The sequence below is a fragment of the Chelon labrosus genome (assembly GCF_963514085.1).
Source record: "Chelon labrosus genome assembly, chromosome: 11".
NCBI lineage: Eukaryota > Metazoa > Chordata > Actinopteri > Mugiliformes > Mugilidae > Chelon > Chelon labrosus.
The window spans coordinates 14,671,410-14,691,629 of record NC_140344.1 but is presented as its reverse complement, the minus strand read 5'-3'; the positions used below and the strand labels follow the sequence as shown (position 1 = coordinate 14,691,629).

Sequence of the window (20,220 nt, the reverse complement as noted above, 5' to 3'; positions counted from 1 at the left end):
ATATATTTACAGTTTAAAATACACTATTTATTTTCCATATTTATAAATAAGTCTTTTGCTCGTGTCAGTGCATTACTAAGACCAAAATCCAAATTAATCAAAAAGAAACGTAAACTTGTAGTAAATAAATATCAGACTATGTTGTCACCGATTTTTTTTTTCTCTCTTGTGTGACACAGGTGTTTTCTCTTTTTTTTTTTTCACTCAGCGAAAAAGTTCCACTTTTCAATTAATTAATTTGATTTTAATGCAATTGTCACAACCAGCCGGAAATACGTGTCTTCTTCTAAAGTGTAATTCTGTCGTTTCAGATTCAGTTAATCGTCCGGAGTCAGAATTAATGTTACGCACACAAATGCGCAAAGTTGGGGTGGGGGGAAAGGAAAAAAAGAAGAAGAAGAAAAAAGAACTAACACTGTTGTACAAACAGTCCGTGGGGGAGGGGTGGATTTAAATTCCAAAAGGGTCTCTCGGCTCGTTTCCTAGTTCCCCAGTCAGCAATGTGTTTGTGAAAAATCAGTCTTTTTGTCTTGCTGAAAAAAGGCTAAATCTACATTGGTGGCCCAGTCTAAGTTTACCATTCTTTGCACTTTCAATGCAAGTGAATGAGGGAGAATGAAGTGGCCCGAGACCCTTTATTTGATCTACTGGATCGCATAAAGTGACGGAATTCTAAAGTAGGCCTATTTGTTTAATACCCCCGAAATAGGCTGTTGCTTTTACGTGGAGGAGGCAGAGAAATCGCGTTATGTTTTTGTTTATTTCCGAGCCTGTGTAATTTTAAAAGACCTCGTGCAGGTTGCATTTTTTGCGGTATTTATAAACCTGTTGAATAAAGTCGCTAAATAAAAAAAAAAAGAAAAAAAAGAAAATCAGGATGGAATAAAAATTAGACATGACATTGATTTAATTACCCTCTGTGACTTTTCGTGTAAAAAAAAACAAAACAAAACACTATTTATTTAGACTCTGTGCAGCTTTTCTAAATGTTTATTGTCGAGCCTTAATTGTGTTTAGCCCTGCTTGATGAATGAGCCTAGTTGTCTGCGCTGTGGCCAGGGCATCACAGCTCCATGCATCCTAATCGGCTGCACGATTCATGCCTCTCCACACAGCTTCTCTGCCTCTCCAACACTCTGAAATCATACAGGTCTGAATACAGATTGTTGTCATTATTGTGATTCATTTTTCATTTTATATTTCTTATTATTATTATTGATTGTTTTATTAATATTATTATAATATTATTGTAAGAAGTTGTAGTCAAAAATAAAAAATAATAATATCCCATAAAATTTGCCTAGTTAAATAATACTTATGTAATTTGAATAATAATAATAATAATAATAATTCAAAGTATTGTATTAAATCTTCAGAAACATTTTGATTGTTTACTTCACTTTTAATGAGAAAATATTTCGATGACCAGACTTTTTTTTCCCAATTCATTGCAGACTGTTTGCACACTTTTCGAAAGCACGCATGCTTGCAAAAAAATAAACAAACCAAAAAAAAAAAAAACCAACAACGATAACAACAACAGCAACAACAGTAACAACACAAATGTTTAGAATGCATGCTTTACCTAAAAAATAAAAAATAAAAAAAAAGTACAAATTTACAGCATCGGATACACATGGTCACCACAGCCTTTTAAATTAAATGCTTCACAGAACATTTTCTGGAAAATAGATATCTAAAACATAAAACTAAAAAGTGCATTTTACAACATTTCAGTATCAGTTATTTCTGCAGTATTCACATCTTGCATTTGGAGGACGTCTCACAATACTACTTTTCGATTTTGAAAAGATTTCATAACTCAAGTTTGCTTTCTATTTTTTTTTCTTTTTTTTTTGTACAAGGATGGATGAACAAATCTATTCCTATTTGGTATACCTTACCCATCGTTCCAGTGTTAAAAGCAAACAAAAACACGGAGCCATTGCCTCGCAATTTCATCGACATTACAGTGGTCACACAGAAACGGTGCAAAAGTTTTGCTGTTTGATAAAAACTGGAAAGAAAAAAACTGTCACGGGATTTGCAAGCACTTAAAAATCAGAGTTGGTGCCGCCAAAACAAATCCGCCCCCTGGATCCCCCCTCACCAGTGGCTCCATTTTCAACACTCACATTTCACAATAAACTGAAAAATAGAACTATCAAATAATTTATATTTTCAAGAGCAATACTTCGCTGTGCGATTCTGTGCTGGACTTGACACGATTTAAAGCGACACATTCAACACATACACAAATAAATCGATATGCATCTGCAACTCGCCTTGATAGTTTCCGACGGCAGAAAATATAAACTTTGGGTTTGGCAAAGGGGCCCGGGAGCCAGACAGCAGTTCGTTTACTGGGGGAAAAGTTCAGGTGGTCAGTGCACGGCCACAGACTGCAGTGTGGAGGGGCTCGTCAGAGTCTCGCTCGGGGTCGCAGGGCTGCTTTGGCTCGTCGCTGTCTGTGGGGAAGTCGGGCTCAGAGACTGCGGAGAGTTTGATAGAAACGCGGGGATGTGGGGAGGTAGCGCCGAGAAACCGGCCATGGAGGTCGGAGTGGGTTTGATTGGCACAGGAATGGCCGGTAAGGACTGTCCCCCGTGACACAGAGACTTTAATGGGACGCCATAGGCACTGTAGTCGCTGCTTGCCATGGAAATCGGAGCCGCCGTGTCAATCACGCTGGTGTTGTACATGTGGGGCCAGGCTGTCGTCAGCTGGTTGTGCAGCGGGTACCCGGCAGACATGGACTGCATGGTGGAGAACGCCAGGCTTCCTGGGACCTTGTACTCTCTGGCGATGATGTTCTCAATGGCGAACGGGTGTTTAAAAGTTGACGTCTGGGACACTCCGAGGTTGTAAGATGACATCTGAGGGAGGTGTGTGCCGGTGGCTGCCAGGGCGCTCAGTCTCAGTTTGGCTTGCTGCTGGAGATAATGGGCAGCATCCGACTGCTTACTGGGAGCCAAGTGATCGGAAGCACCTAACACCTTGAACCTTTTGCGGCGCCTCAGAAAACTTCCATTCTCAAACATGTCCCCGCAGCTGGGGTGCAGAGCCCAGAAGCTGCCCTTACCTGGCTGATCTGGGCGCCGGGGGATTTTGATAAAACAGTCGTTGAAGGAGAGGTTGTGCCGCAGAGAGTTTTGCCACCGCTGAGTGTTTTCTCTGTAATAAGGGAATCTATCCATGATGAACTTGTAAATTTCACTGAGGGGCAGCATCTTCTCCGGGCAGCTCTGGATCGCCATGGCAGTGAGGGAGATGTAAGAGTAAGGTGGCTTCTGGTCGCTGTACGTGTTTCTCCCCGGACGAGGCATCCTTGGATATTTTCGGAAAAGCAATTAAAAAGTAGTCTCCTTTAATTCCTTGGCGACGGCTCGCTGCTCGTCATGAAAACAACCGCTGGGTAAAGTTTCAGTGCAGGCAAAGCCGGAGTTGCGCTGCGCGTAAAACAGCGAGGTCGGGCGCCTCTGCAGTGAGCAGGCGAGCACAGGAGAGGACGGTGCACATTTATGGAATGACGGCTGCTGTAAGTCTTTCTTGCAAAGTAAGTCAGCTTGTCCCGCTAGCAGAGTTGAATAGACTTCATTTGGCGTCCTTGATAAGACTAGCTAAGCGTATGCCTCCATGGCCTTCCTCTAACCATCTGATAGTTTTATGTAGTGACATGAGCAGAAAAGACCCCTGTAGAGGCGCTCCATTAATGTGCCACCTCTTTGCTATCACATGACAATTGCCATGGGAGGCGGGGGCTGGGAGGAAGGCATAATCTGGTTTCATTTACACCTATTTACATGGACACCTTGGGCCAATGGAAATCATTTCCATTTGAAGACAGAAAAAGGGGGCGAAAAGGCTCGGTAACCGGAATTGAACTGCGATGGCACTCAGTGTGTGAAGGTATGCGCAATACTTCTTCAGCGGACTTTGCAGTTAAACTTCACAAGTAGGCTACATGGGAAATTAAAACCGTTGTAATTTAATTGTTTCGTGTCATTATACAATTATTTTTTGTATCTATTTTGCTTCTAATAGATTTAGTAATCCTTCTGTTTTTGCAGTGATGTGTGTAATGTGTAATTTTTTTTTAAATGTCCACAGATTATTTAAGCATGCTGATCATATTGTGTGTCTGAGTGAAGCTGATTTTTCAGATAAAACGCTGAGAAAATGCTTTTTTTTTTTTTTTTTTTACTTTCCCACCAATCGCGGTCTGACACTGTTTACGAAATGCACACGCCACGCAAAATAATTCGCCACGAGCAAGTTTGCTGATGAGCCGACTATTAGTTTTACTCAGCTAATTTCGCCCAGAGCTGAGCAAAGGAAGTAGACGATATGAAAACATCACCACAATGCAAACAATGCTGTTCAAACTGAAACTTCATGAGGCAATCAGGTCCATTGTGTTTATGTAAAGAAGATTCCAAAGTACTTCAGAAATGCAAATAAACCCTTGAGGATGGTGTGGTGAAAACTGTATAAAATATCCATAAGTCAATTATATGAATGTGAAAACCAAATGGGAAGCCTATTTTGAGCTATTGCTATTCAAGCTTTTGGCCAGGGCCACCTTTCCGCTTGGAGGGTTTGCAATGCCAGGGACCACACACACGCACACGCAGATTTACTCATAATTTATGCTAATTTCCCCCCATAAACCCACAGTGCACCCCATCACCAGTCTGATGGATTACGAAAAGAAGCGCATTGCGGGGGACGCCGAGCCACTTTCACCCAGAAACGCAGGAGCTGGCTGAAGAAGAGTGTCCTCCCCTCTGTGTGAGGACTGTTTAACAATCTAAACCATGCAATCGGTATAAACAAATACATTAATGAATCGATTAAAAATAAGAACTACACAGTTTTTCTTTTCTATTTTTAAAGGAAACATGAGAAATAAATGTGCCATAATATAAATAAATAGGAAACTTTATTTTCGTGGTGACTAGTCTCAAACTTCCAGCCTGTGGTTTCATTTATTTATTTTTTTTCCTGCAGAGTGGCTTTTAACACCTGTCATTTCGCATTAATGTTGAGCTGAAAAGGTTTTGTCCAAAAGGAAGTGGCCCTGTCGACCCATCTCACACACCGCGGATAATGACAACACACTGCCAAGTGCCAAACGCCTTCTGACATCCAGCCCATTCATTAATTTAAAGTATATGTATGTGTCATAGATCAGATTAACACGGTCTGTGTTTGTTACTGTCCCGTCCGTTTCGTGCAAATATTGCAATCGTAGAATTGTGCTATGATCTAAAATGAAAACACATTAAATAGGTGTTATTACGCACGGACCCTTCCGTATTTTTACGCGTGATCATTTTATAGTTCCCCCCTTCAACTGTATAATCTTTGCCGGTTTAATTCATTCGCAGCGCAGATTCGTGTCAGTTTGGAAGTTAACCTGCAACAATCGCATTAACCAGCCGAGCCACATAGGCAGTGATTTTTTTTTTTTCTCTGCCCTGACTCCTCTCACTCACAGACGGAGTGGCTTTTTGAGCTTCAGGGTTATGGGATATTGGTAGGCCTTTTGTCCCTGTCGAATGCACACACTGAAAATACCACCATGACTCTGAATCTGAAAAGGTTTTTTTTTTTAGCTGCTCCCAAACTCCCGAGTTCAAGCAGCAGTAGATCAAGTCTGCACTATGTTTGGTCATTTGTAGAAACCCGAACAAAGGTTGGGATAAGCCAAATTGCATTGCACTTGTGAACCGTGCCTCGGTCTGAAGTATCCTTTATAGCAGGAGGGGACCAAGAACAATTTTGTGTGAGCTCTAAAAAAAAGGAGAGGGGCGAAAACAAAGGGCACTTTCTGAAACATCTTAAAGTAGAGTAGTGAGGCGTGACATTCCCAGGGTGACGAGACACAAAAGCTGAGGTCATGGGGATGAAAAAGAGAATCAAACAGCCACTTTCACACGTCTGCCCTCCTCTGCTGCGCCCCCCGAACACAATAGGAAACAAATGTTGTTAAAAGAGGATCGATGCCATTCATCCTAAAGCAGCGAATGATAGCCAAACAATATTGTCACACTGAATCGAGTTGAGATATGCTGCCACCCAGACCTACGGAGAGGGAAAGAAAACTGCTATTCAGGGAACGATTAGGGGGGAATTTAAGCTCAGAGTGCGGCAGGAAAACGTGTATTCAAGGGATGAGCTTAGTTGGAAAATTAAGATTGATTAATACAAATAATACAAATGTTGTGTTGATTTTATTTCACTATTATTTTTTAAATTAATCTAAATGCTTTGGGGTTTATAGATATAGTCCAGGTGCAGTGCAGTCTGATTAATATGAAGCTCCATTGCAGACTCCAGGCAATGTAGATTTAGGCCATTAACCAACCAATAAATAAACAAATCGTTGCTAGAGGTGTAAAAAAAATAAAAAATAAATCCTTGCATTTTAAGCCAAATATTTATCAATTGGAGCAAATCGCCGCGATTTTCTATTTGAGTTGTTTCAATCTTTCTCCACGCGGATCACCATCAAGCAGGGCCGTGGATTTGAAGGGATTTGCTGTCTGCTGGCCCCCGTGTTAAACACACGCTCGGCGCGCAGGAGAGACAGCAGGTACGTAGCATGCGCTTCAGACTACATGACTACTCCACAGCCCCATCCAATGAGGCCCGCGCTTCTAATTAAGTCCGTGGTGATTTCAGCCCCCCAGAGATGTTTTACGGTGCAATTAAGGACGCGCTGATGATAAGGTATGAATATTCAGCGGAATGACAATTAATTAGCAGGCGGAGTGCTCTCACAAGAACGTCCTCAATGGCAAATTTAGCCTATATGACGGGATATCCAGACTACTTAAAGGCCATCCGCACATGCCACCCCCCCCACCACCCATCCTGTCTTTGAGTATGAATTTAAAGAACTCTGAACGCAGAGCTAAATCTTTACATGTTCCCTCTGATCTGATAAGGTGGCAAATATGTTTGTTGGTTATTTCATCAGACGCCGGGATTACAGCTCCTCCTCGCAGCCCAGTCCATTAGTTGTCTCCGGGTGACATGAGAGGGGAGTACCTGGAAGAAGACCTCAGGGCATTCGCAACATATGCTCGGATTATGCTTAATGGTCTAATTACATAAATTAGGCATTCATTATACGGCACATCATCTGTAACAGATATCTCAATTGTACAGAGGCGGGAACATCTAATTCAATTTGTCTGGGAATAGTTTCATCCAATTAAACGCAGGAATATGTCAAAAAGGGGATTTTTTTCCCACCACAATTTAAAAAAATGTAATTTAAAATTTTTATTTTGCTTTTGAACGTTTATTTTATAACACTAAGAGGCAGCAGTTTCACTCAGTGACCATCAGATGGGGACAGTGTAAGTGTAATTGGAAGCTAAAGGAATGATCTTATGTTATACTATCTATCTATCTATCTATTTTTTTTTTTTGGGGTGTCTGTATGACAATATTGGACAATATAAAAACACATCTGCCTACTGTATGACTATGAAATTGTCTTTGGGCGTATGAATGTGTGCATGGTAAGTGTGTGTGTATGTGTGTGTGTGTGTGTGTGTGTGTAGGAGGGGTGTCCCAGTTCATTGACTCCATATGGTGAGAAGCAGCAGGACTGATGAGCGCACTACCTGGGGTCCGTGTCTGTGCCGTCGACTGTAACCAAAACAGAGGCCCCCTGACCCCCCCTCCCCTCAGCACAATTCATTACAGACAAGGCAGACAGTGCCTCCTTCACTCTCATTTCATCATTTAGCTTTCGGTGACAGATGACTCTGTGACAACAAATCATCCCGGTAAACTGAACTGCGCATGATACTTAGCCAGCTGACAAGTCTGAAAAGGCACGATGCAAAGAGCAAAGCAAAGAGGGAAGGTGTGAGGAAGGTGAGACGGAAAATAAAAGTAAAGACGAGAGGAGAAGGCGGAATAATGTCAGTAACAATGTGACAGAGTCCACATCAATATTGAGAAGAAAATGCACACGCCCTCCCTGCTTCACTGCGTTATAATGAACTAGTTTCATGTGAACTATAATCATGGAAATTCAAAGTCGCTGTATACACTGATGAAAATGAGAGGATAATGCAATATTAAACAATGTGAGGTCATGATATATTAACAACAAACTCAACAGAGGAGTGAACTTTCATGTAAGGAAGAAGATAAAAGAAAGATAGGAATTAACATAGGTCAATCACATACAAAGAGTTATCTTTCACAGAAGATAAAAATGAGGTGGTAGGCTTTGAGGTGAATAACCATGAATCTGCGCAAGTGCACAATGAGGATGGGATCACAGGATGAAGAAATATTAATGAAGGTCTACTGGGTTTAAAGGGTGGTAGTGGTGGTGGTGGTGGTGAGGGCGTGAGGGCTTTCAAGCCCTGAACCGTGTTGTGTCATTAAATACAACCGCACAAATGACAGCCAACATATTAACCGAAGAGTAGGAAGTGGATCGATATACTGGGACGCTTTAAGTGAAATTACAACCCACTGAGGTCAAGGTTGTAAGTTTAACCTATAACCTTTAACCTTTCTGTTTGCATTTACTTTTCTATTATCGTTTTTACTGAAGGGTGGGAAAAAAATGGCGGAAAACTCCTTTAAAGCGCTGCTTCAAATTAATTACTCCACAAGATGTAAGGTATGGAGTAGAAAAGGCTTTGAACTCAGGGATCATTTCCGAAAAAGTTGACACGTCCTCTGCAACACCGTCAACATGTCTGCTCCTTTGGGGTTTAGCGCGTAAGACGTCTAACTGAGGCAAATCCCTTTTTTATTGTGAGCCTGTGTGGTTGGAAGGCACGGCCCTTTGTGTGGCTCATGTTCATCCAGACCTTGGCAGTGATCAGAACACACTTAACCAACTGGGACCAAATGAGGGGCATTTTGTTCTGTCTTTCATCTTATACATCAGGGAAATCCCTGGTCTCCACGGACGGTAAACGGAGCCAAAGACCAGAACAGCACAATACACCGGAACAATACAGGAGTGTTTACAACACATATAAACAAAAACACATGGCTGGTGCTTGGGACACCCACGGGCAAGGTAAAAGACTAAAAAAAAAAACATATTGCAATAATTTTAATAAACTTTGCAAACATAATAAATTAGTGTTCACCTAAGAAAAAGGAGAGAAGAATTAGAACACCTACATCTATAAGGTGGCTCTTACTTTGGAGACTACGGCCTGTCTTTTCCTAATGTCACTTACTGTTTGTATTTAATGCGACAGGACTGCACAGCAATGGGCTCATGAGCACAATGACCAATCACCAAGTGCCACCCCATTGATATGTTTTAATTGGTGTGTGATATATGCCGCTGCAAGACTCACATTTGCATTGCTAAGCATAAACGAGCATCACAGTAAATCACAAAGAGCTTTGAAGAGAAGCAAGAAATGTTGCACCGTGAACTGCTCTTTATTGTTGACCAGCTCAATGTGCCTCCTGCTGAAAGGTAATATGCATGACACATTTCCAGGCACTGATTCATTTGTTTAGTAATAGGGGGGCTAACCTGCGCTGAAAACATGGGTGCAGCGAGGAAAAAAACAGAAAGGTCCCGTTAATCCACGGCTAATCAAAGGGGCACAGGAAGCAACCTAGCAAAAAGGATTTTGTCCCATTAATTAAGTCGAGACCTGAATATTTGTGTGTCTGTAAAAGCATAAGGCCGCGCACAGTACAGACTCTACATCAATATTCCGCCAGACTGCGGCGACACTGTCAGTACGCGGATGCAACCCCTTACCGGTGGCCAAGAACCTTGGAAAGCATGGCTAATGTCTAGAGAAAAATATGTATTTACGTGTCTGAAATCCTGTTGGTTAAGGGTTCTTAAAGCGGCGCCGTGGCCGAGATACGAGCAGATTTATCTTTGAAGGATAGTAATAATAGAACTGATGAACTGTGATGTTGATTACTAGACCCTCGAGGGCCCACACTTGAAAATAATGTTGTTGACTCTGACCTGTTCAGGCGCAAGTACTTCAGATGTGACAAGGCATTTGAATTATAGATGGGAAAATACACACCGACTGCATGCACACAAAAGAATGCAATTACGTTTATACTATTATAATGCACTAATGGAAAAGCACAGGAAGAATCCTGCAAAATGTCAAGTGCCGCTGCATATCGGGAAAAATCTTTATTGGTCACAGCGACTGTAGGCACAGACAGAGTGTTAACAGGCTTATATCAGCAAGGGAAATGTTCAGTTCCCCTGCCTAAACCAAAGCTATTACAATCCCAAATAATTAACTTTCTGCAGAATAGCCAGTTGTCGTGACAACTAGGATGAGAAGACCTACATGTGGAATAATTTTCACCAAAAGTATCTCTGTTTCACACTGAAGAGCAGAGGCTTCTGTTTCTCACTGCTATACCCAGGTCGTTTCATTCAACAACCAATACTAGATGAAGAAATTCACATGAATCCATCATGTTTTGATGTCAACAAGTCCCTCACTAATGTTTCACAAAAAAGGCCTGGAGGGCTTTTCTCTTGTCTTTGTAGTGAACCTTTCAGTAACTTGTAAGTAATGAAGTCTTGCACAAACACATTCTTGAAATATTTAAACAGGATTCTTTGCATTGAAAGTTAACAGCCCTGACTTGGAGGGCGAGGCAGTTTTAATTTTAAAGTTAGTATTTTTGCACGCTGAAAGTCAGCGCCGTTCCGAACTGCGTCCAAATCCCCAAAGCGCTGTTATTCAATCATTACTCTGTTTATGTCCGCATCTCAGTGACAGACTTGAGCAGACCTTAAACCAACTCAGGTAATATGGCCTAATAAATCGGGACCAATAAAAAGCATTTAATCGTGAGTGTCAACATGATTAATTGTGCACTAAAATCCATGTGAGACCTCCTAGTCACAGGGGCAGTGAAAAGGCATTTTGCATTTCAGCATAACTGGCACCAGGACAAGCAGTTATGGGAGTCTACCCATGGAATGGTATGAATATCAAATTAATAATTAGTCATGTAATTTCTCCTCAGGAATTACTGTGCCTCAAACTGGTTGGTGAATTTAATTATTAGCAGCCTTTTTGTTTCCATGTCCCTCTCATTACTGTCAGGATTGATGTAACGTAAACTTCATTAAAAATTAAAGCAAGAGTCTTAATTATGAGGCTACACTGACTGAAGTTAGAATTAGCCAACTCAGTGATGTGCAAATGAGAGCATTATTTAAGAAACATGCTGGAAGTAGTTATGCTAATTTCAAGAGTTCACAGTAGCAGACCTTTTCACTTGCAGTTGCATATTCATTAAACACACTATGCAAATTTAATGTAGCAGTCTTAGTAATGCCTTGTTAATTTATTCAGATTTATTGAGAACGACTTGTAAAAAGTACCAATTTAATTACCCTATCTCCTTGGAAGGTAAGGGATATGGCCAAGGTTTTAAACTGTGTAAATCAGGATTAGTGTGGTTTGATGGAGAAAAAGGGAATGAAAGGACACTGCCGTTAATAGCCATGCTTGGAAGACATATTGATTTACTTAAGACATGATTCAGGTAAAGCACACACCACCGGACAAAAAGAAGATATAGATCCATTTGTTGATTTTGTATATAAAGTGATAAACATCACACATCACATACAGTGCTGCACATTGTGACAGTAAATGCATTATATTTTACAGCTAATGCTAAACTTTTGTGAATCTGCACCTGCAATTCCAATTTGGTATTGTAAGCAAATCATAGTACATTGAAAGGTTACTTTTCACCATGCATTGTAGTCATGTGTAAATGGGACACATAAAAACTAGTAATAATTTATTTAAGGTGGAGTGTAGTACTACTGTATAAATGAACATTAGTTATATTTAAGCCCTTGCTAAACCAGTTAGTTTTAAATGTTTTTTTATTTATGTTTTCATGAGAGTTAATATGGATTTATATTATTTTCGAAACAATGTTAAAACGCTTTACTAAATGAAGATGTTTATGTTGTTGCGAGTATTAGAGTGGATGTAAACCTGTACATCAGAGTTTTAATTCTGTTATCTGCGGTGACATTTCTACACTAGCGGACCAGTGTGTGAATTATACTAACCAGCCATGTTTGGTTTGTCAAAACTGAGATTGGGATTATCATGGAAAAACCAAAGAAGCATCGAAAAAATGTTTCTGATGATCCAGATAGAAAGTCTAGCATCCACAGAAAGGATAACTTTAAAAAAAAAAAAAAAAAAAAAAAAGGAACTATGATCACGAATATGAATTACCATTGAAGTGGCTTTTCTTTTTTGGAGAGCACTGAAAGACAAGAAGAAACTGATACAGGTGTTGCCTTCCTGGACTTGAAAAGGTTGTTTGTAAAGTCTTTAAAGTAGGCTATGTAGATGTTACATTTACTAAAAATAAATAGATTGTTCTCCCTGAACTGTGGACATTTCTCTGAACTATTTCTTAACACAAGCCTTGGACTTTCCAGAGCTTGGAGCTTATTCATGTGAAAGCATTGCAGTGAAAGCAGTTTGTGTGTAATTACTGTCACTGCCAGAAGGGGGAGACAAATGTTTCACGCTGCACCTTTAACAAATCTATGACCGACGCCGCTTATCTCGCATTTGAATGACATTTGAATGGTAAGATAAACCGAGCCTTTCCAGAAGACTAAATACTGTTCATACTGTCATGTTTTGCTAAAACACAAGTAATATCTGAACTTTACCAAACAAATTGTAAACAGTCATCTAGAGAGTTACTTTTTAGAGTAGAAAAGTGGCTCACTCAAAGGTTTGTATATATTAATACAATATTAATATTAATATTGCCATTGTGGACACAGGGCACAGTAAGTCAAGAACACTAACTCACTGAAACATTTCTGTCCACTTGACTTTTCAATTGAGATTTCACTCATACTGCCAAGTCCAGTCCTGTTTTACATTATTGACAAAACAGTCATTTGGTCCAACTTGGAAGCATCTCTGCAGCACAAATCACTCTCAGAATTTATAGGGAAACAATTCATTTCCTTTTCCTGTAGCTATAGCTCCAAATTACTGCTTTCATCAGCGGAGGTAAAACTAAATAGTTTAAAAGCCATCTTTAACTTGTACTTCCCTGGCCTCTTTGGACTGTTGGCTATAAAGCTGTTACTGCTAGTGTTTGCTTACACTGCACTGACAGGTTGAGTACATTGTGTACTGGACAGAAGAATGAATAAGACAGAGGCCTATAAAATGAAGAATTCATTTTCCCCTGTGTGTAAAATGAACTACTGTATATTAGCGACAATAAAGTGCAGAAGGGGACATATCTAAGATAAATCCTAGCTCCTTTTACTTGCTGTTGTAACCAGAAACCTTGTAACATTCCCGGTTAGGACAGCATCATTTAAGACGAATATGAAAAAGAAAAATGGATGTTAAAAACAACACCTGAAACATCATGTGGTTTTGTCGAGATGAGAGAGAACAAATTAGCTCATTTTACAGAGAACTTCAGTGTATGACCTGGAAAATGACCTTGTCTTTGACTCTGCTTTTAAACAGACATATCATTTTATATGATGTGTAGAAAACTGTCATAGCATTGATTACTGTAGACAAAAGAAAAGACTCGTTAACTGGCATATTCATCACTCTAATATAGGTTGTTTGATAAATTGTAGAATTTGTTTATCGTCTGCTTTACTATCATTCATGTCCAGATCTCAGCAAATCAAGCGGAGAGTGAAATAGGACTAATGGACAAAATAACACCCAGGTTGTGTTAAAAGTGTTGCATTCTGTTAAATTTCCCCTCAAGATGAAATACCCCCTTATCTGCAATCTGTAACTGCTGTGTCGGAGCATATAAAATGCTGGTTCAATGAAAGGTGACTATTACAAACAACACAGCAATAAACATTTGCATCTGAGAGCATGTTTACTGCCTTGGACCAGATCCAAATATAAAGAATTACTGCACAGAGAGGGGGGTGTTAATTAATATGCACTTTTAATTCAATATGTAAACCCCCAAAGAAGAAAATAAACATGCCCGCACACATCTGGGCACGGCCAGTTTATTATAATAAACCTAAATTTTACAGTCACATATACTTGTGGAACAGCGTTTGATCTGTATGCTAACAACAATCTAACAACAAAAATAACATCGTCTTAGGTACTATCTACAACTTAAAAAAAAAAAAAGAAATGGAAAGCTGGTGCACTCTGCAACCAAACAATCTTGTTAGTTGGTCAGTTGTCAGTGACTGGATGTTAGTCCTCGGGGACAGATTTGAAAGGGGGTACAGCAGAAAAACATCCTTGGGGCGTGTGAAGGAAAAAGACAAATCCTTGTGGTGGTAAAAAAACAACCTGCAGACGAGCACCGAGGGCCACACAGCTCTGACCGTAGCAGGGCAGAGCTCAGTGACTGCATTCACCACTCCAGGAGATAATTACGCTGGCTGGGTGTCTATTGCTCGAGTGTGTTCATCACTCCCTGTTGTCCCTTAGCAGTCCCTTGGGGTGTGTATGTGGGATTGTGTGTGTGCGCGCGTGTCTGTGTGTGTGTGTCAGATGGTCCCGGCGAACGCTTGACGCAGCCATCCAAACAAAAACTAAACAAAGACACTAAAACCACACTCTGAACAATTAACCTGCCCAGGGTTATATTTATCTCAAACTCATGGAAAAAAAGGTCTAAACTTGTTATTTCTTTTATTACGATCTCAACAAATAAAAATAGAAAAAAATGAATTCCTGAAAAAAATAAAAATGCACACAGCATAAACTAATGACATGTGTAGGCGTTTGCACTGCAGCACAAACACAACCGAGTTGATTACATAAATATTACATTACTCAATTATTTATGTGTTTGTTATTAATTATAAAAAAAATAGTTGAAAAGGACAATATTTGTTAGTGGAATCACAGGAATTTTGTTTCGTCTATTGAATCATGCTTTAAGAGCATAAACGTAGATAATACCATTCTGCATGCTCGGGGTCAAGCGTCAAATAAAGTTTGGAAACCCATTCGTTAATACGCAGGATTAGATGTTACAATCCCTTGTGCCAAGATCCTACGCATAAACACATTTAGAGGCCCTGTTCAACTGAGAACCCCTAACAAACCTACAGTTATGAGATATGACGATTAAACCTACAATCTAAATTAACTAAGTAAATGCTGCTGGCTTGTATGTCCTGCTAACAACCAACATGAAGACATCTGATACCTGGCCTAGTCAGCAGCAGTATGCAGCGTGTCATTGGGGTAAAAATGTAAGTAACAAGTGAATGTTGTTGAACATACATGGTGCAAAAGTATTTGTATGCGAAGCTGGAGTTTCTCTGACACTATTATACTGACCGGAAAGCCCACGATTGAAGACTGAGGTTAAGGCACATGATAAATGTGTAAATGTGTAGCCTCATAATAAAAGCATTGTGGATAGCAAACAAGCAGCCACTCTCACCCAGAATATGTAACATTTTTGACAGGCAGAAAACACTATAATCAGTTGTCATTATCCATGTATACACCTTTGTCTCTTTAAGAAGACAAGATTGTGAGTTTTTCTGTTCAGCTACGATCAAAATCAAGTCATTTTTCTGACACTCACAGGGCTGATGTCAGAATTAAAATGCTGATTGTATTCATCCCTACTGAATCTCCAACTTTAAGATGACTTAATATACATCCTTTATCATCTCGAGGGCAATAATTTCCATTTTTCTCACTAAGAGTGACAGATGTGAACCATCCCATTGACCGTAATTAATCTGTGTTTAAAACGAACAGGCCGCATGGTAGTGGAGGCATAGCCCAGGGTCTGGGGGCCCGTGTCGCTGCACTATCAGTCTGGCCCCGCGCATCTCAGTGTAATTATCCCATTGCCATGAATAATAGGACAAGGGGGGGGATCCGAGTGATGCTTTGATAGAGATGAGATTAGTTTAATCAAGTTCATTGCTTGGGCTAGGCCACCGAATCTCATCATCGTTCCTCTCAAATCACCAGACCCTCACCCCACCCGCCAAAGCTCCCTTTACGCCTGCCACATTAGCCCGAAAAATTTATGACATCGTTAGTTTTAAGTGCTGCCTCTGTTAGGACAATGCACACTTAAAGCAGAAGGCTTTGTGACAAAAAGGATTCATATTAAGCGGCGCAAACGCAGAAGTGCTGAATCTAACAATATCATACGGAGCGAAGGCACATTTACAACGTAGAAAAATAAATTGTGTACATACCACAATAACTATATTACCCAGTGGTTGTGCTGGGAATGTGCCTATAATAATAACAATAAAAACAAATCAATAGAATTCAGTATTTACTTTTAACTCAGGAATCTCATTCAACTATAACCTTGGCCAAATAACTGAACGATTTAGTAACACATCTAGATTCATCATAAAGAAAAACGGTTGGTTTTTAGTTTGAGTTTAGGTACCTCCCATTAGGAAGTCAAACATGGGATTTATCATTGTAATGTGTTGTCCCCCTGAGGCAGATATTCATGTAAAACAGAAAGAACATCACGAGGCACTCTGTGTATTTACAGACAACAAATCATGTTTGGCAAAAGCGACAAACCCAGCGTGCTACAAAGGCAGTGGACTCCTATAGTGATCTTAGCTAGGAGAAATCCATAAACACCCGTTCCCTACAGCGCACCATCACTCTCTGCAGCCGGCCTGACGTCAGAGGACGGGGCTTAAACTGTCTACAGAGGACAACAACTTTGCAAACAAAGCCCTAAGTCAAGCCTCTCGGAAGTCCCGACTTTGACTTTCTCCTAGCTTAGTGTCAACACGCCGCTCCGCAGCCCCCTTCACGAGAAAAAAATAAAAAAAATACCACTATTACAGCACAATTTGGGAGCCATTCATCAAATAAGACATAGGATTAATTAAGCCTGAGGACTGAATTAGCCTCCCTCTTCACTCATCAAGGTGTACCCTTGGCCTGGGGTTGGAGATGGGGGGGTGGGGGCTCCACGCTGGTGGTGAGGGGGGTAGGGGCAGGGATATCATACCACTAAGATGTGTCTGGTGCACTACACATCCATGCAGGGAGGAAAAAAACAAAAACAAAAAAATCTGAAAATGACTTTATCCCCAATTTGGGTATGATGTACGGCAATAAAAAAGGAAACTCCACAGGGGAATGTAACACTAGTGCTGTTCATTACATATTAGTTTATGACAAACTTATTTCCCTGCTAAATCAAAAACACATATCCGTCTTCCAAGTGTACTAGCTGTTGAGTTTTATCACAACACAACATGACATTCACCCTTTAAATTTTGCTCTTGAGTAATTGCACATCCACAACCAGAACAGTGGCCAGCAGTGTTCTATGTGTTATGATGGCCTGTAATAAGTAAAGATACCCTCCCCTGTGTACAGAGACGTGACACACATACGTTCAAACCACGCACCGGGTTCATTAGTCCTTAGCATCCCATCCCTGACTGGAGAGGGTCACACGTTTGATGAATGGACTGTGTAGCGTGTAGCTTCAGGCTAAGATTCAGCACCTCAAGAGGCAGAGAGGACCCAACTCCGGATAGAGCGAAGAAAGACAAGAAAGAAAGGAGGAAATGAGGGAGAGAGAGGGAGATGAATTTGGATTACCCAGGAGTTCCGTCTCCCCCGAGTCCTGCATCCAAGATACATTAGGAATCTAATGTGCTATTATTCTCTATCACCCCCCTAAGCCTAAAACATCTGTCCTTGGGGTGTCTGCGGTAATAGACAAGGGCTTTCGGACCCTTCGCTAAGACAAGATAGCAGCTTCTACAAGGGCCCTTGACGTCCTGCCGACTTAATCTGCAAGTGCTTCCACAAAATTGACATTGCCTAGAGAGTATAGCAATCAGCAGACACGGTGTTACAAAGCATTTATATTTCAGCAGCGCTCCCGCAGTCAGTGAAATGTGACCTTTTGGAGAGAAAGAATTGCTTTTCTTTTTTAGTGGTTTTCCAGAAACTTCAAATAGAGATTGTTCTGCGAGTTTCTTCAAGGTTAGCGGTAGGTGTGTGAATTATTTCAGAACACGTGTGGCCGCGTTGCACCAAGATATGTTGGCTCTCGCAACAGTATTATTCGTAAGAGAAGATCATCCAGTGTCACAATATTTAAATGGATGAACGTGCATCGAAGGTAGGGATTTGTTGATCAATTTGAACTCAAATGAGTTTCAATGCAATACTTAAATCACTGACAGATTAAATTACTTGATCGTTTGCTATAATCAGAGTCAAATATTACAGCGTTTTAATAATGCCAACCATAGCAACACCTGTACTCTTTCTGCACGTGGCTTGCTTTTCAAACTGTGGATGCTTTATGCTCCAGTTCCTAGCAATAGTTTCAATCCAAATGTTTACATAAACCGCAGAGCCGTGTCTTAGGCCATGTGCTTCAAGCATAAAGTCCAGTGATGGTCTGCGTTTTACTAATCGTCAGCAAATCCCAGGAAATGGCTAAAACCAACAATGATTATTTAACAAGTATGTAGCAAAAACCTAATGTACCTTGATTTCAAAAGCTATTAAAAGCATTTTTGGAGTGACTACAATGCTCCTTGATTTTGATGAGCACATAGTCTGTTTAGAATCCGGCAATTTTCATCTCCATTAGACATGAATGGGTTTGGTTGGGCCACAGGCAGGGTAGCGAAATCTAAATAAGATCTAATAAAAAATATAGCAAACATACCCCAACCTAGTACAAAATGCCAAACATTTCAGAAGCACTGAGAGAGAGAAGCAGGCACTTCCAAACAGCAAAAATGCCATTTTCACTGCCACACAATTCAGTGTACACCTGGTAATCATGCCACACATTTAAGGGGTCTTGTGAAGTGTAATTCCATATTAAAACAGTGGAGGGATGACATTGTAATTACAGCCTAGGATTCATTCCTTTGTGCTTTAAAACTCACCACTACCTGTGCAACAAAGGCAAATTACTTGAACATTTTTTTTAAGTCAGAGAATAATTGTTTTCATATGACCACAAATGCAATATTCATGATACTCATTTTTAACATGAAAGATCTGTTAATGGAGGCGCAGTATTTGATGTTGTATTTCTACTAATTGAATTAAATCTAGTCAAAGAGCAGAAATATTTGTCTTAAAGGCTTTTGGACCCCCAAGGTCTGATTATAAATGCACCCCATTAAATGAAAAGAATATATCTTCATTCATTAATTATTGAAGAGAGGGAGAAAAAAATACTATGAGTACTCATTAATTTAAGAGAAATAATGTCTCACTGTTACACACGACGGGCGGCACAACAGCCACTCGCCGAAGTCCCATCATACGGGGTAATGGAAACCGTGCAACCTGTCTAAATAAGAAGTTTCTTTGCTAAAGAGACGATGTGGGCCGAACAGATGGCCAAAGCTGTGCCTTTCACTGCTGTTTCTGTTGAGCAATTAAAAGTTTCTGGCTGTTTTTCTCTTATCCCCCCGAAGTACAGATTGCAAACATGACAAGAGGTCAAATATCTGCGAGGGAAATAGGAGTGGAACAACTGTTCCACCAAGCTGCTTTGGCCACAGCTGGTGTGCACGCGGACGGGTATTCACCTGAACGAGGACTGGTAATCACCCCACACCGAAGTGAATAATTAGTGTAATAATTACCAGGCTTAAAATGAATCTGCGAGCCGCCCTCTCTCGCAGTGCCATCAAGAATAACAGGTGTTGAAAGTGCCTTGAAGGGACAGAGATTAAAGATTATTTCGTTATCCTGGGTCTCCTTCAGGCACAACTGTCTTGTGTTTTATCCTGTCATCCACAGCGAGGGTCGTGTGGGGGCTCATTTTCCTCTGGCTTGGCAGTTTTGGGAGCTAGGCATTTGACAAAGAGTGAATGTTGTTTAATCTGGGAGTGTGAGCCGTCCTTGAGCTTCCTGGACACTCCGTGTCCACATAACCTCCAGCTACATGGAGTTAGGTTGTACTAATGGTTGTTATTAGCTGCCTTTTCCCTGCAATGCAAAAAAAAAATAAAAATCTATACACTAAAATAACATTTTGGTGTCAATGTGACCAGATTCATACGGGCTACAGCGGCGCCATCAACAAAACAGACAATATTTCCCCAGTGGTGGCCTAAAATGTATTTAGATTTCTTAATATAGTGGCTGCATACACTCTTTGTTTTGACTTAAGCAATGAAGCAAGTGAGCCTAAGGGTGTTTGTTC

At 40.5% G+C, this 20,220-nt stretch overlaps 1 protein-coding gene across 1 annotated transcript; it reads right to left on the bottom strand.

Moving 5' to 3' along the window:
* Window positions 1–2,384: 2,384 nt before the first annotated feature.
* On the bottom strand, window positions 2,385–3,360 carry foxb1a (forkhead box B1a; the record flags this gene model as incomplete). Its single annotated transcript, XM_084555055.1, has 1 exon — window positions 2,385–3,360. The coding sequence occupies exon 1, from the start codon at window positions 3,324–3,326 to the stop codon at window positions 2,385–2,387; it is 942 nt and encodes a 313-aa protein (XP_084411181.1). The 5' UTR covers window positions 3,327–3,360.
* Between the last annotated feature and the right edge of the window lie 16,860 nt (window positions 3,361–20,220).